At 32.9% G+C, this 15,427-nt stretch overlaps 1 protein-coding gene across 7 annotated transcripts in view; it reads right to left on the minus strand.

Moving 5' to 3' along the window:
• ADAM2 (ADAM metallopeptidase domain 2) overlaps positions 1-15,427 on the minus strand; it is a 168,617-nt gene that overhangs the window by 40,940 nt on the left and 112,250 nt on the right. For all 7 annotated transcript variants that reach the window (XR_004282318.1, XR_004282317.1, XM_032329306.1 and 4 more), the window contains one exon: positions 4,003-4,108. Coding sequence is in view for 5 of the 7 variants with exons in the window: in XM_032329306.1 (XP_032185197.1) it covers positions 4,003-4,108 (106 nt within the window). In the remaining 2 variants the exon portion in view is untranslated. The remainder of the gene's footprint in view (positions 1-4,002; positions 4,109-15,427) is intronic.

The following is a 15,427-nucleotide window of genomic DNA, read 5'->3' on the forward strand; positions in this document are numbered from 1 at the left end:
GGAACAAAATCAAAACAAAACAAAACAAAAACAAAAACAAAAAACAAACTATGGAGGCTTCTGCCTAGTGAAGGAAACCATCAACAAAACTAAAAGGCAACCTGCAGAATGGGAAAAAATATTTGCATATATCTATAAAGGGTTAGTATCCAAAATATATAAAGTACTGATATAACTCAACACTCAAAAAACAAATAAACCAGTTAAGAAATGGACAGAAGACTTGAATAAACATTTTTCCAAAGAGGACATATAGATGGCTAACAAACGTGTGAAAAGATGCTCCACATCACTGATCATCAAGGAAATACAGTGAGATGTCACCTCATATCTGTCAGAATGGCTAAAGTCAATTACACAAGAAATGATGAATTATGGTGAGGATATGTAGAAAGGGGAAACTCTTGCACTATTGGTGGGAATGCAGACTGGTACAAGCCTCTGGAAAACAGTGTAGAAGTTCCTCAAAAAGTTAAGTTATGATCCAGCAACTGCACTATTTCGTATTTACCCTAAGGATACAAAAATACTGATTTGAAGGCATGCTTGCACTCCTATGTTGTCAACAGCATTACCTACAGTAGCCAAACCATGGAAATGGTACAAGATCCACTGACTAATGAATGGGTAAAGAATAAGTGATATCTGTATATAATGGAAAATATTACTAAGCCATAAGAAAGAATGAAATCTTGTCATTTGCAATGATGTGAATCAAGCTAGAGTATTGGGCTAGGTGAAAGAAGTCAATCAGCAAAAGACAAAGACCATATGATTTAACGTGTATATGCAAATTAAGAAGCAAAGCATATGAGTATAGGGGAAAGGAGAGAGAGAGAGAGAGAGAGAGAGAGAGAAACCAAGAAACAGACGCTTAATTATAGAACAAAGTGATGGTTACCAGAGGAGAGGTGGGTGGAGGGAGATGGGTTCAATAGGTGATGGGGATTAAGGAGTGCTCTTGTGATGAGCATCAGGTGTTGTATATATGGTTGAATCACTAAACTGTATACCAAAAACTAATATACTGTATGTTTACTAGAATTTAAATAAAAACTTAAAAAATTAAGATTTTAAGAGCTTAAGTTAGATTAACAAAAGTGGATGAATTATATCTTGTAGAGTTATCACTATTTATGTTTTTTAAGGTATATGCAGTATTTTAATGAAATGGATATCCTGAAAATTATGTCTGGTGGATAATGTGAACATCTATTTATAGTAGATGTTACACCATAAAATTTTTATTTGGCTTATGAATAGTTTTGGAGGTCTCAAATGCCACACACCCACTGATATATCAGAGGATTCAACAAATTGTCCTGCACCAAAAGTGGGAAGGGAGACAAAGACCAAAAAAATATATACAACATGTTTTAAAAATAACATCCTAATCAGCAAAATCTTAGCAATGATGAAAATAGAGATATCTTAGAGCAATTTCCTATGGCCTGAACTTTTCTGCTTTGGGGCAAAAAAGGAAAATGGAAAAGAGAAAACAGCTTTTGACATTCAGGTGTAAGTATTAACAGCAAGACATGAGAGCTGTTAGAGACTGACTTGCACTTATAGCTAGATCATCATGAGTAACTGTTGAATATAAGCAATTTTGGGAATATTAACTTTAAGCCACGTCACTCTGTGACCATAAAGGATCAAGAAAAAGGCAAATCTTTTCCATAAGTTCTGTCTTGAATATGGAGAGACAAGCTATAAATGTTGCCCAAACAACAAAACTACCAAACATCCCTCTTAGCTAACTAATATGAGTGACTGTTACTCATTATCAGTTACAATTTTAACTTCTCTCCAGTCTTCCCTATTCATATATAAGATTATAAGTACTTTGTGGTGTTTAATCAAAAATAAAATTATTTCTTTGAGTTCATGTTTTAAATACAGAGATACATGAACATATAAGTAATTGTGTGATACATGTATGTGCATATATTACATGTATGTTCTAGCTCTGTTGACTAAGAAGGCTTAGAGGTAATGAAAGACAGAGTAAATAAGCACACTGGTGTCCAAATATTTATTTTTTAAATATTCTTCTCTACTCAAAGGTATATGAGCTACTTGGATAAATAGCTGAATCCAGAATAGGGGTAAAACAGGAGCTTAGAACACTTTGTGCTAGAAAAATGTGGAAGTTCTTGAAGAATCATATACACTTTTGAAAATGAGAACACTGTGGCCAAATAAGAGACTCTCACTAGCCAAATCGATACATTTGAAAAAGAACTGACATAAGTAATAACAGTAATGTATTCTATGCTATTGAATAAAATAACAATTGCTGAGTCTGAACTGACATAAATAAATACATAAACAAACAAATAAATAAATATAGTGAAGGGAATACTTCCTACAGTACATTTCTAATTTAAAGGCAGAGTCAATAATGGAGTTAGAAATCAGCAATGGATTTTAAACCTAGTGAGTCTAAGTTTGAAAGGGAACAGAGGATGTCCATGGTCTCAATATAATTTAACCTAAAATATCTAAGATTGAGAAAAAATGTCATGTACCCTTTAAAAATTGCACCAAGACATAATCACTTCAGTAGTAAGAATGCCAAAATGCTTAATTTGAGTTTAATTATGAAAAATATCCATCAAAACCAAATTGAGGGAAATCTTTAAAACAATTACTCCATAGCATTAAAAAAAAAAAAAGAACCATGGAAAAGAAAAAAATTAAAACAAAAAAAAATTCTAGATTAAAGCTTAAAAATACATTATGACTAAATGCAAATATATGACTGGATTAGTTCCTGAAAAAGGCAAAATAAGTCTAAATATTTCACTGAGACAATTAAAGAAGTTTTAATACGAACCATGTTTTATAGCTACAATATAGTTATGAAAGAAAATATCTTTATTCTCAGGAAAGACACATGATTTATTTAGAGGTAAAGGAGGATAGTTTTCAATATTTTTTTTTAAAGATTTTATTTACTTATTTGACACACACAGAGAGAAATCACAAGTAGGCAGAGAGGCAGGCAGAGAGAGAGGGGGAAGCACGCTCTCTGTTGTGCAGAGAGCCCCATGCGGGACTCGATCCCAGTAACCTGAGATCATGACCTGAGCTGAAGGCAGAGGCTTAACCCACTGAGCCACTCAGGCGCCCCTAGTTTTCAATATTCTTTCAGATGGTTTAGGAAAATCATTTTGATGACATGAGAGGAAAGTTGGAAAAAACAGAAGGATAAATAAAACAAATGGAGAAAATGTAAACAATTGGTAAACCTGGATAAAAATATATGGGGAATCTGTACTATTCATGCAAACTGGAAGTGTTTTACAGAACTTTTACTATCAAACTAATTTTGAAATCATATCAAAATAAAATATTATAATAACAGTAACATTCTAGATCTAATATATATATATTAATTATAAGATTTAATAATTAACTCTCCTACAGTGCATACTGTGTGTCAGTCCCACTCTAAATATTTTCAATAGAGTATCTAAATTCCATACTGGCATTAGCCCAATGGTGTTAGTGGAATTAATATTCATATTTTACATATCAGAAAAATGATGCACATTATCACACAAGAAGGTAAGCAGTGGGATTAGTATTTGAAACAAAGATGTATGGCTATAGAGCACATGTTTTAAACATAGTGCTTTACTTACTGGATAGTAAAAATTCATGCATTTTCATTTAATCACTGTAAGAATGCTCATCTTTTGTAAAATTAAAGTGACAGTATGCAAAATAAGAATTTTAAGTTTTAATTGGTTAAGTCCACTTAACCAATGTTTTCAATGCACCAATATAAATTAAACACTAAGTGGGAAGGTATAAGGGATAAGTGAATATATGAGAAAGAGCAGTATAAATATTCTATATTAAAGACATTTATAATTTATGGTCTCACTTTTTGATCAAGTAATATTCTGACTACTCATAAGCTTAATTATCTTGCGCTATTTTCTAATTTAAAGCAATAAATAGAATTTCTCAGTTAAATTTCTTAAAGCTTACTGAGTTTTACACTGTATGTATCCTGAAGGAGTTGAACCACAGTTCCCAGATATATCAGCCTTAGAATTAAGATGAGTATAACACTCTTCAGGAGCAAATTCTGACTCTGAAAAAAAAAAGTGTGGGTAGCCATATTAAGCTTATATTAATTTAAATAATTTATTAGTATATTTGAAATTCTGAAATTGTTCATAATTTATTATAGAAAATATGACCTTAATATGTTGAAAACAAAATTAGATTTAAGATTACACAAAATCATTTCAATTAAATATTTAAAAATTGAAAGCAAGTTTCCTCGTTAGTACAGTAGGTAACTCATCAGTCTCATAAAAATTGAAAGCACTCTTGTCTACTATCCAAAAAGATATCTTAAATTTAACCATGGTGTGCAGTTTATTTTGCTCATTTTTAGTAAGTCTAGATATCTATAAATGTATAAGAAACTAAAAATTGATTTATTGATCAAGAACCTATTTTGCATAAATGTCTTTTCAAGTCAAACTATGAAATTAATATCTTATTTTTTCATCATATTTTCCGCAGACCAAAAAATCTTGGGGAGTCATAATTTTTATATTCACTATCCAATCCATGTACATGATTTGTTCAATTCTCAGAAGAACTAACCTACTTAAAGAGCAGTTTATTTCTTATAACTGCCATTAGTTCTATTGTAGTTGAAAGATTATCCCAAAAATCTCTGATTTAACCACTGCATTGTGGTGCTGAAGAAAAACAGCACACCTAAGAGGATCACAATGGATACATCAGGATCTCAGCTGAAACTCCTACAGTCTCTATTGAACTGAAAATAAGCGCTTCATTTTATCCCGGAGGTCATTTGCAAACCTAGTTATGGGTGAGAAGTCATAATTATATGTTTAGCTAATGAACCAGGCCATTGATGGTAGACATAAAAATAGGCCAAAGTTGAAAGAGCTTTATAGCTATAGTAATAAAATTGAAGATCCAAGGAGTCTCAACTTATAGTTTATTATCCCGTCAAAGTTTTTTCCTGCTTCTAAACATGTGAAGAACAGGAGATTAAGCCATAAGAGATTCTTAACTATAGGAAACAAACTGAGGCTTCCTGGAGGGGAGATCAATGGGGGAATGGGGGAATGGGGTAAGTGGGTGATGGGGACTAAGGAGGGCACTTGATAAAATGAGAACTGGGCGTTACATGCAACTGATGAATCAATAAACTCTACCTCTGAAACTGCTAATACACTATATGTTAATTAATTGATTTTAAATAAAAATGTTAAAAAAATAACAAAATAAAATAAAAGGAGATGACTTCAATAAAGCAGTGTGGATTTTTCTGCCATTTCTGAGTTGTGGTTATGTATCTGCTAAGGGAAAGAGTCTCAGGAAATGTAACAACTCTCAGTTGAAAACCCTGAAGAGTTATGCCATAGAAACAACAGTGAACTAGACAGACTGAACTTTATTTAAACTCTAACCAAAGCATAATACATATCAGTTTCTGATATAATTAAAGTGATTACACTCTCATTTCATACACTTAACAGAAGAAAAAGATGGATAATAATAGTATCCATGCAAAAAGCATTTTAGAATGAAAGCAGGCATTCAAAAAGGCAAAAATTGAAAAAAATGAGAAAAGTTAACTAGAAATGTGTCTTCATCATTCAAGAAAAAAATAAGATAAAGATATCTACCTACATTAAAATAGTGGAGAAAGAGAACAATGATACATATATATGAAAATTAATTACAAAGATATAAATATGCAAGACAAGTATCAAAAATAAATATATTGAATTAATTTCATGGAAAGATAATTACATACAAATTAAAATTTTAAGAAAATCTATATAATAATATAGTATTTACACCAGAGTTCCAAGAAACTCACAAAACATTAAGAAGAATTAAGCACACACATCCAAACATAGTATGAAGATTGGTTAAAAAAAAAACAAACCCACAGGGAAAATCCTGATGGTTCAGAAAAAAGAGACACAATTTGACAGATTTTCTTTAGAAAATTTGGAAACCATATGACAACAGAGGAACATCTTTAAAATGCTAATAGAGATAAGGTTTCTAATTCAAGATGGCAACGTAGGAAGATTCTGAACTCAACCTCTTCCATGGGCACACCAGATCTTCAGCTCCACATGGAAAATTTTCATCTCAAAAACACTAAAAACTAACTGAGCAACTCGTACACACTGGGCAAAGGAGAAAAAAACCCTCTTAGAATTTGGTAGAAGAGGCTGAGGCACAGATGTCACCCCTGACATAGTGATCCACAATCACTAAGAAATATAAAACCCAGAGCAATAACACAAAGAAAGCTGGAGTGCCTATACCAACATCACAAAAATGCACTAAACAACAACAACAAAAAAATTACTAAAGACAACCAAAAAATTTTTACAATGATAAGAGAATCAATCTGTGAAGAAAATATTGCAGTTTAAACATTTCCCCTAAGAAAAAAGCTCCAAAATCTACAAAATAAAAACTGGCAGAAGGAATAAACAAAAATAAAGCCAGATTTCTGTCAACTTTCAGTAATGGACAGAACAAATAGATCAGTAAGGAAATAAAAAATTAGAACACTAAAAATGAACTAGACCTAACATAATCTGTAAAACATTCTATCCAACAATAGCAAGATACATATTCTTCTCCATGCATATGTGAGGCCAAGGCAGTTAAAGAAATTGAAAAGGACTGAAATCATATGAATTATGTTCTCTGAATATCATGGAATTCAGTTAAAAATCAATAATAAAAGTGCATTAGGGAATGTACAAACATGACAATTTATTTAAAAACACACTCCTAAATAACCATAACACCAAAGAAACAAATCTCATGGGAAATTAGAAAATATTTCAAAATGAATAGGAATAAAAACATGACATACAAAAATTTATGAGAAACATTGAAAGCAGCATTTAGAAATTGATATCGGTAGATGTTGAAAATAGGAAAGAATATTTCAAATTTATAACCTAGAATTCCATCTTAAGATACTAAACAAAGAATTCTAAACAGAAGGAAAGAAATAATAGAAATTATAGCAGAAAACAATAACATAAAAAACAAATGACAGAAAATCAATGAAACCAAAATTTTGTTCTTTGAGAAAATCAACAAAGCTGATGAATTTGAATTATTAATCAGGAAATTTCCTGCAATGAAAAGGCTGAGTGCAGATGACTTCATTGGTAAATACTGCAAAATTTTCAGACAACTGATACATTACAGATTCTTTCCCAAAATATGAATAATGAATTGCATCATTCACTATGACTTATTAAAACAACTCAAGCCATTTCAAAAAAGAAAAAAAATTAAAACAGTATCTCTCACAAATATAGACATAAAAACTTCAAAAAATCTATGGAATTTAAGAAACAAAACAAGTGAACATGGTGGGCGTGGGGGAAGAGAGGAAAGCAAAGAAGCAGACTCTTAACTATAGAAAACAAACTGATGGCTACCAGAGGGGATGTGGGGAGGTGGACAGGTTAAATAGGTGATGGGGATTAGGGAGCACATTTGTGATGACCACTGGTTATTGCATGGAAATGTTGAGTCACTATATTGTGCACCTGAAACTAATATATTATACTGTGTGTTAACTGAAATTTAAATAAAAATGTTTTTTAAAAACCCAAAGATTAATGCCCTTTATGGAGAGTGACTTAAAAACCTCAACAAAATGCTAGTAAACTGGATTTTAAAGCATATTAAAAGCCTTATACTTCAGGGTGCCTGGGTGGCTCAGTCAGTTAAGCATCTGTCTTTGACTCAGGTCATGATACTAGTGTCCTGGGACCGAGCCCGATGTCAGAGAGCCTGCTTCTCCCTCACCCTCTGCCAACTCCCCCTGTTTGTGCTCTCTCTATATAATAAATAAAATCTTTTAAATTTTTTTTAGAAAATAAAAAACAAAAGCATTATACTTCATTTACCAAGTGAGATATTTTCCTGTAATACAAGGATGATTCAATATACCAAAAAAAGTCAATGTTATACACCAAAATAGCAGGATAAGTGGGCTGGGGGGCGGGAAACACATGATCATGCCAATTGATGCAAAAAAAAAAAAAAATTAAAAATTCAATACATTTTAATGATAAAAAACACTTCAACTAGAAGTAGAAGGAAATATAATATTCAATATAATAAAGACCATCTATGAAAAACACAATTAACACAACACTCAATGGTGAAAAATTGAAACCCTTTCCTCCAACAAGGAGCAACACAAGGATGTAAGATTTTGTTACTTATTTAATGTAGTAGAAGTCCTAGTCTAGAGCAAGAGCAAATAAAAGAAATAACAAACACATAAATTGGAACAGAAAAAGTAAAATTATCTCTCTTCACAGTTCCCATAATTTCATATAGATAGAAAACCCTAAGGATTTTACACATATACACATACACACACACAACTAATAAATTCAGCAAAGTTTCAGGATAAAAAATTAACACATGAAAATCATTTGTATTTTTATACATCAGCAATGGAAAGTCTCAAAAGGAAATTAAGTAAAATATTTGATTTATCAATGTATCAAAAGAAAAAATACTTACAAATAAAATTAACCAGAAAAGAATTGTAAAATGAAACCCACAAGATGTTGCCAAAGAAAATTAAAGGAAACACACCAACAAGTGGAAGGTTATCCCATGTTTATGGCTTGGAAGATAAACTATTTAAGATGGCAATATCACCCAAACTGACCTACTGTTCCAAAGCAAACCTTATCAAAATACCAACATGTCTCTGCAGAAATAGAAAAGTCCATCTTAAAATCTGTATGGAATCTCAAGTGCCTCAAATACAAAAAACAATCTTGAAAATGGATAACAAACTTAGAGGTTTTATACTTCCTGATTTCGAACCTTACCACAAAAGCTACAGTATTCAAAACAATGTGTATTTGCATATTAACACAAAGACAGATATTTATACACTAATAGAGACCCCAGAAGTAAATCCTTCCATATATGCTAATAATTTTTGAGATAGGCACCCAAACCATTCAATTGGAAAAGACAGTCTTTTCAACAATTGGTGTTAAGAAAGCTGTATATACATATGCAAAAGAATGAAGTGAAATGCTTACCTACATGATATTCTAAAATTAACAAAAATGGATTAGATACAAATGTAAGAGCTACAATTATTCTTTAAAAATGATGGAGATTAAGGAGATTAGATAAGCACTGGGTGTTATATGTAAGTGTCGAATCACTAAATTGTACACCTGAAACTAATATTTCACTGTATGTTAAGTAACTGGAATTTAAATAAACACTTTAAAATATTTTTTGTATGTATAGTTGACACACAATGTTAAATTACTTGCAGTTATACAACATAATTATTCAACTTCTCTAGGCATAATACTAAAAACTATACAATACTTAGAAGAAAATATAGAGGAAATGTTTTTTGACATTGGATTTGGCGATTATTTCTTGGATATGATGCCAAAAGCCCAGGCAACAAAACAAAATATAGATCAAAATTTTAAAAAGATTTTTACATGAAAATCAACAGTGAAGCCAACTTTAATAAATACAGAGTTTCAGTTTGGAAAATTGAAAAATTTCTGGGGATGGATGATGGTAATGTTTGTAAAGTAACATGAATACATTAATGACACTGAACCGTACACTTAAAAATAGTAAAAGTGCTTTTATGTTATGTAGTTTTTTCACAGTGAGAAAAACATTCAAGTATAAACCAACAATCCATATATATATATATATATATATATATATATATATAGAGAGAGAGAGAGAGAGAGAGAGAGGTAATATGCCATGACCAAGTGGTATTTTTTTCCAGAAATGCAAGGCTGGAAATTAAAGAGTGTAATGTACTGTAATAAACTAGAAGATGAAAAAAAAAATGGTCATTTCAATAAACACAGAAAAGAACAGGAAAATCTAACATTTATTTATTAAAAAAAAAAAAAACTTAAAGTGAGTAACAGAAGTGGAACTTCCTTAACCTAATAAAGAGGATTATGAAAAACTGTAGTTAACATCATCCTTAATAATGAAAAACTCAATGCTCAACCTGTAAGATAGGGAACAAGTCAGAATATATACGATGAGTACTTCTACTCAGTATTGTATTGCAAGTACTAATCAGGAAAAATATCCAAGAAGAAAAATCATAAGGCATATAGATTGTAAATTAAGAAATTAAAATATATTCATTTCCTACAACATTTTCTGATATATAGAAATTCTAGGAATCTGCTAAAAATACTTACTAAAACTACAAAGATCTTTAGCAATGTTGCAGGATAAAGGTTCAATATTCAAAATCAATTGATATCTATATACTAGTAATAAACAATGAAATTTTTAAAAATCCTATTTATAATAGCATCAAAAGAATATCAAGAAATATATTTAACAGAAGAAGTATAGAGTTTGTATACTGATAATTATAAAACTATAAAACATTTAATTGCAATTAACTAAATAAAATACAAATATTGTAAAGACATTTTATGTTTATGGATTGGAAACCTTAATATAGTTGATGTACCATTATACCTCAAATTGACGTACAAATTCAACACAAAATTACTATCAAAATTCCACAGCAGACTTTTTTTGCAGAAATTGAGAGTTGATTTCAAAATTCAAGAAATGTGGGAGATCTAAGATATCCAAGACAATCTTAAAAAGAAAAAAAAGTTGAAGTGCTCACATCCTTGATTTCTAAACTACAAACCTAAAGTAATCAAGACAGTGTGCAACTGACATAAGCATATACATGTGTAGATCAATAGAGTGGACTTTGCCCAGAAATAAACCCTTATTTTTTCAATCAAGGGATTTCTCAGCAGAGATGCCAAGTCAATTAAATGGAGGAATAATCATCTTTTCAACAGTGATGCTGAAAGAATTGGATATCTGCATGCTAAAGAATTAGGTAGGAACCATTTTTCATACCATATAGAAGTTAGCAAAATGGATTCTAGACCCAAATTTAAGAGGAAAACATATAAAAACAAAATGACAAGACAGAAAAATTCAACACAAAAAAAAGAAAAAGAGGCAGTACCGAAGGCTAGGAACCTAATCAATACAGACATTGGTAATATGTCAGATCTAGAGTTCAGAATGACAATTCTCAAGGTTCTAGCCGGGCTCGAAAAAGGCATGGAAGATATTAGAGAAACCCTCTCGAGAGATATAAAAGCCCTTTCTGGAGAAATAAAGAACTAAAATCTAAGCAAGTTGAAATCAAAAAAGCTATTAATGAGGTACAATCAAAAATGGAGGCTCTCACTGCTAGGATAAATGAGGCAGAAGAAAGAATTAGTGATAGAGAAGACCAAATGACAGAGAATAAAGAAGCTGAGCAAAAGAGGGACAAAAAGCTACTGGACCACGAGGGGAGAATTCGAGAGATAAGTGACACCATAAGATGAAATAACATTAGAATAATTGGGATTCCAGAAGAAGAAGAAAGAGAAAGGGGAGCAGAAGGTATACTGGAGAGAATTATTGGGGAGAATTTCCCTAATATGGCAAAGGGAACGAGCATCAAAATTCAGGAGGTTCAGAGAACGCCCCTCAAAATCAATAAGAATAGGCCCACACCCCATCACCTAATAGTAAAATTTACAAGTCTCAGTGACAGAAAATCCTGAAAGCAGCCCAGGAAAAGAAGTCTGTAACATACAATGGTAAAAATATTAGATTGGCAGCTGACTTATCCACAGAGACCTGGCAGGCCAGAAAGAGCTGGCATGATATTTTCAGAGCACTAAACGAGAAAACCATGCAGCCAAGAATACTATATCCAGCCAGGCTATCATTGAAAATAGGAGAGATTAAAAGCTTCCAGGACAAACAAAAACTGAAAGAATTTGCAAACACCAAACCAGCTCTACAGGAAATATTGAAAGGGGTCCTCTAAGCAAAGAGAGAGCCTACAAGTGGTAGATCAGAAAGGAACAGAGACCATATACAGTAACAGTCACCTTACAGGCAATACAATGGCACTAAATTCATATCTCTCAATAGTTACCCTGAATGTTAATGGGCTAAATGCCCCTGTCAAAAGACACAGGGTATTAGAATGGATAAAAAAACAAAACCCATCTGTATGTTGCCTCTAAGAGACTCATTTTAAGCCCGAAGACACCTCCAGTTTTAAAGTGAGGGGGTGGAAAAGAATTTACCATGCTAATGGACATCAGAAGAAAGCAGGAGTGGCAATCCTTATATCAGATCAATTAGATTTTAAGCCAAAGACTATAATAAGAGATGAGGAAGGACACTATATCATACTCAAAGGGTCTGTCCAACAAGAAGATTTAAAAATAAATATCTATGCCCCCAACGTGGGAGCAGCCAACTATATAAACCAATTAATAACAAAATCAAAGAAACACATCAACAATAATACAATAATAGTAGGGGACTTTAACACTCCCCTCACTGAAATGGACAGATCATCCAAGCAAAAGATCAACAAGGAAATAAAGGCCTTAAACGACACACTGGACCAGATGGACATCACAGATATATTCAGAACATTTCATCCCAAAGCAACAGAATACACATTCTTCTCTAGTGCACATGGAACATTCTCCAGAATAGATCACATCCTCGGTCCTAAATCAGGACTCAACCGGTATCAAAAGATTGGGATCATTCCCTGCATATTTTCAGACCACAATGCTCTAAAGCTAGAACTCAACCACAAAAGGAAGTTTGGAAAGAACCCAAATACATGGAGACTAAACAGCATCCTTCTAAAGAATGAATGGGTCAACCGGGAAATTAAAGAAGAATTGAAAAAAATCAAGGAAACAAATGCTAATGAAAATAAACGGTTCAAAATCTGTGGGACACAGCAAAGGCAGTCCTGAGAGGAAAATATATAATGGTACAAGCCTTTCTCAAGAAACAAGAAAGGTCTCAGGTACACAACCTAACCCTACACCTAAAGGAGCTGGAGAAAGAACAAGAAAGAAACCCTAAGCCCAGCAGGAGAAGAGAAATCATAAAGATCAGAGCAGAAATCAATGAAATAGAAACCAAAAAAACAATAGAAAAAATCAACGAAACTAGGAGCTGGTTCTTTGAAAGAATTAATAAAATTGATAAACCCCTGACCCGATGTATCAAAAAGAAAAGAGAAAGGACCCAAATAAATAAAATCATGAATGAAAGAGGAGAGATCACAACTAACACCAAAGAAATACAAACTATTATAAGAACATACTATGAGCAACTCTACGCCAACTAATTTGACAATCTGGAAGAAATGGATGCATTCCTAGAAACATATAAAGTACCACAACTGAACCAGGAAGAAATAGAAAGCCTGAACAGACCCATAACCAGTAAGGAGATAGAAACAGTCATTAAAAATCTCCAAACAAACAAAAGCCCAGGGCCAGACGGCTTCCCGGGGGAATTCTACCAAACATTTAAAGAAGAACTAATTCCTATTCTCCTGAAACTGTTCCAAAAAATAGAAATGGAAGGAAAACTTCCAAACTCATTTTATGAGGCCAGCATCACCTTGATCCCAAAACCAGACAAGGATCCCATCAAAAAAAGAGAGCTATAGACCAATATCCTTGATGAACACAGATGCGAAAATACTCAACAAAATACTAGCCAATAGGATTCAACAGTACATTAAAAGGATTATTCACCACGACCAAGTGGGATTTATTCCAGGGCTGCAAGGTTGGTTCAACATCCGCCAATCAGTCAATGTGATACAACACATCAATAAAAGAAAGAACAAGAACCATATGATACTCTCAATAGATGCTGAAAAAGCATTTGACAAAGTACAGCATCCCTTCCTGATCAAAACTCTTCAAAGTGTAGGGATAGAGGGCACATACCTCAATATCATCAAAGCCATCTATGAAAAACCCACCACAAATATCATTCTCAATGGAGAAAAACTGAAAGCTTTTCCGCTAAGGTCAGGAACACGGCAGGGATGTCCATTATCACCACTGCTATTCAACATAGTACTAGAGGTCCTAGCCTCAGCAATCAGACAACAAAAGAAATTAAAGGCATCCAAATCGGCAAAGAAGAAGTCAAATTATCACTCTTCGCAGATGATATGATACTATATGTGGAAAACCCAAAAGACTCCACTCCAAAACTGCTAGAACTTGTACAGGAATTCAGTAAAGTGTCAGGATATAAAATCAATGCACAGAAATCAGTTGCATTTCTCTACACCAACAGCAAGACAGAAGAAAGAGAAATTAAGAGTCAATCCCATTTACAATTGCACCCCAAACCATAAGATACCTAGGAATAAACCTAACCAAAGAGGCACAGAATCTATACTCAGAAAACTATAAAGTACTCATAAAAGAAATTGAGGAAGACACAAAGAAATGGAAAAATGTTCCATGCTCCTGGATTGGAAGAAAAAATTTTGTGAAAATGTCTATGCTACCTAAAGCAATCTACACATTTAATGCAATTCCTATCAAAGTACCATCCATCTTTTTCAAAGAAATGGAACAAATAATTCTAAAATTTATATGGAACCAGAAAAGACCTCGAATAGCCAAAGGGATATTGAAAAAGAAAGCCAACGTTGGTGGCATCACAATTCCGGACTTCAAGCTCTATTACAAAGCTGTCATCATCAAGACAGCATGGTACTGGCACAAAAACAGACACATAGATCAATGGAACAGAATAGAGATCCCAGAAATAGACCCTCAACTCTACAGTCAACTAATCTTCGACAAAGCAGGAAAGAATGTCCAATGGAAAAAAGACAGCTACTTCAATAAATGGTGCTGGGAAAATTGGACAGCCACATGCAGAAAAATGAAATTGGACCATTTCCTTACACCACACACGAAAATAGACTCAAAATGGATGAAGGACCTCAACATGCGAAAGGAATCCATCAAAATCCTTGAGGAGAACACAGGCAGCAACCTCTTCGACCTCAGCCGCAGCAACATCTTCCTAGGAACAACGCCAAAGGCAAGGGAAGCAAGGGCAAAAATGAACTATTGGGATTTCATCAAGATCAAAGGCTTTTGCACAGTAAAGGAAACAGTTAACAAAATCAAAAGACAACTGACAGAATGGGAGAAGATATTTGCAAACGACATATCAGATAAAGGACTAGTGTCCAAAATCTATAAAGAACTTAGCAAACTCAACACCCAAAGAACAAATAATCCAATCAAGAAATGGGCAGAGGACATGAAAAGACATTTCTGCAAAGAAGACATCCAGATGGCCAACAGACACATGAAAAAGTGCTCCATATCACTCGGCATCAGGGAAATACAAATCAAAACCATAATGTGATATCACCTCACACCAGTCAGAATGGCTAAAATAAGTCAGGAAATGACAAATGCTGGCGAGGATGCGGAGA

This window comes from Mustela erminea, chromosome 21 (genome assembly GCF_009829155.1).
Source record: "Mustela erminea isolate mMusErm1 chromosome 21, mMusErm1.Pri, whole genome shotgun sequence".
NCBI lineage: Eukaryota > Metazoa > Chordata > Mammalia > Carnivora > Mustelidae > Mustela > Mustela erminea.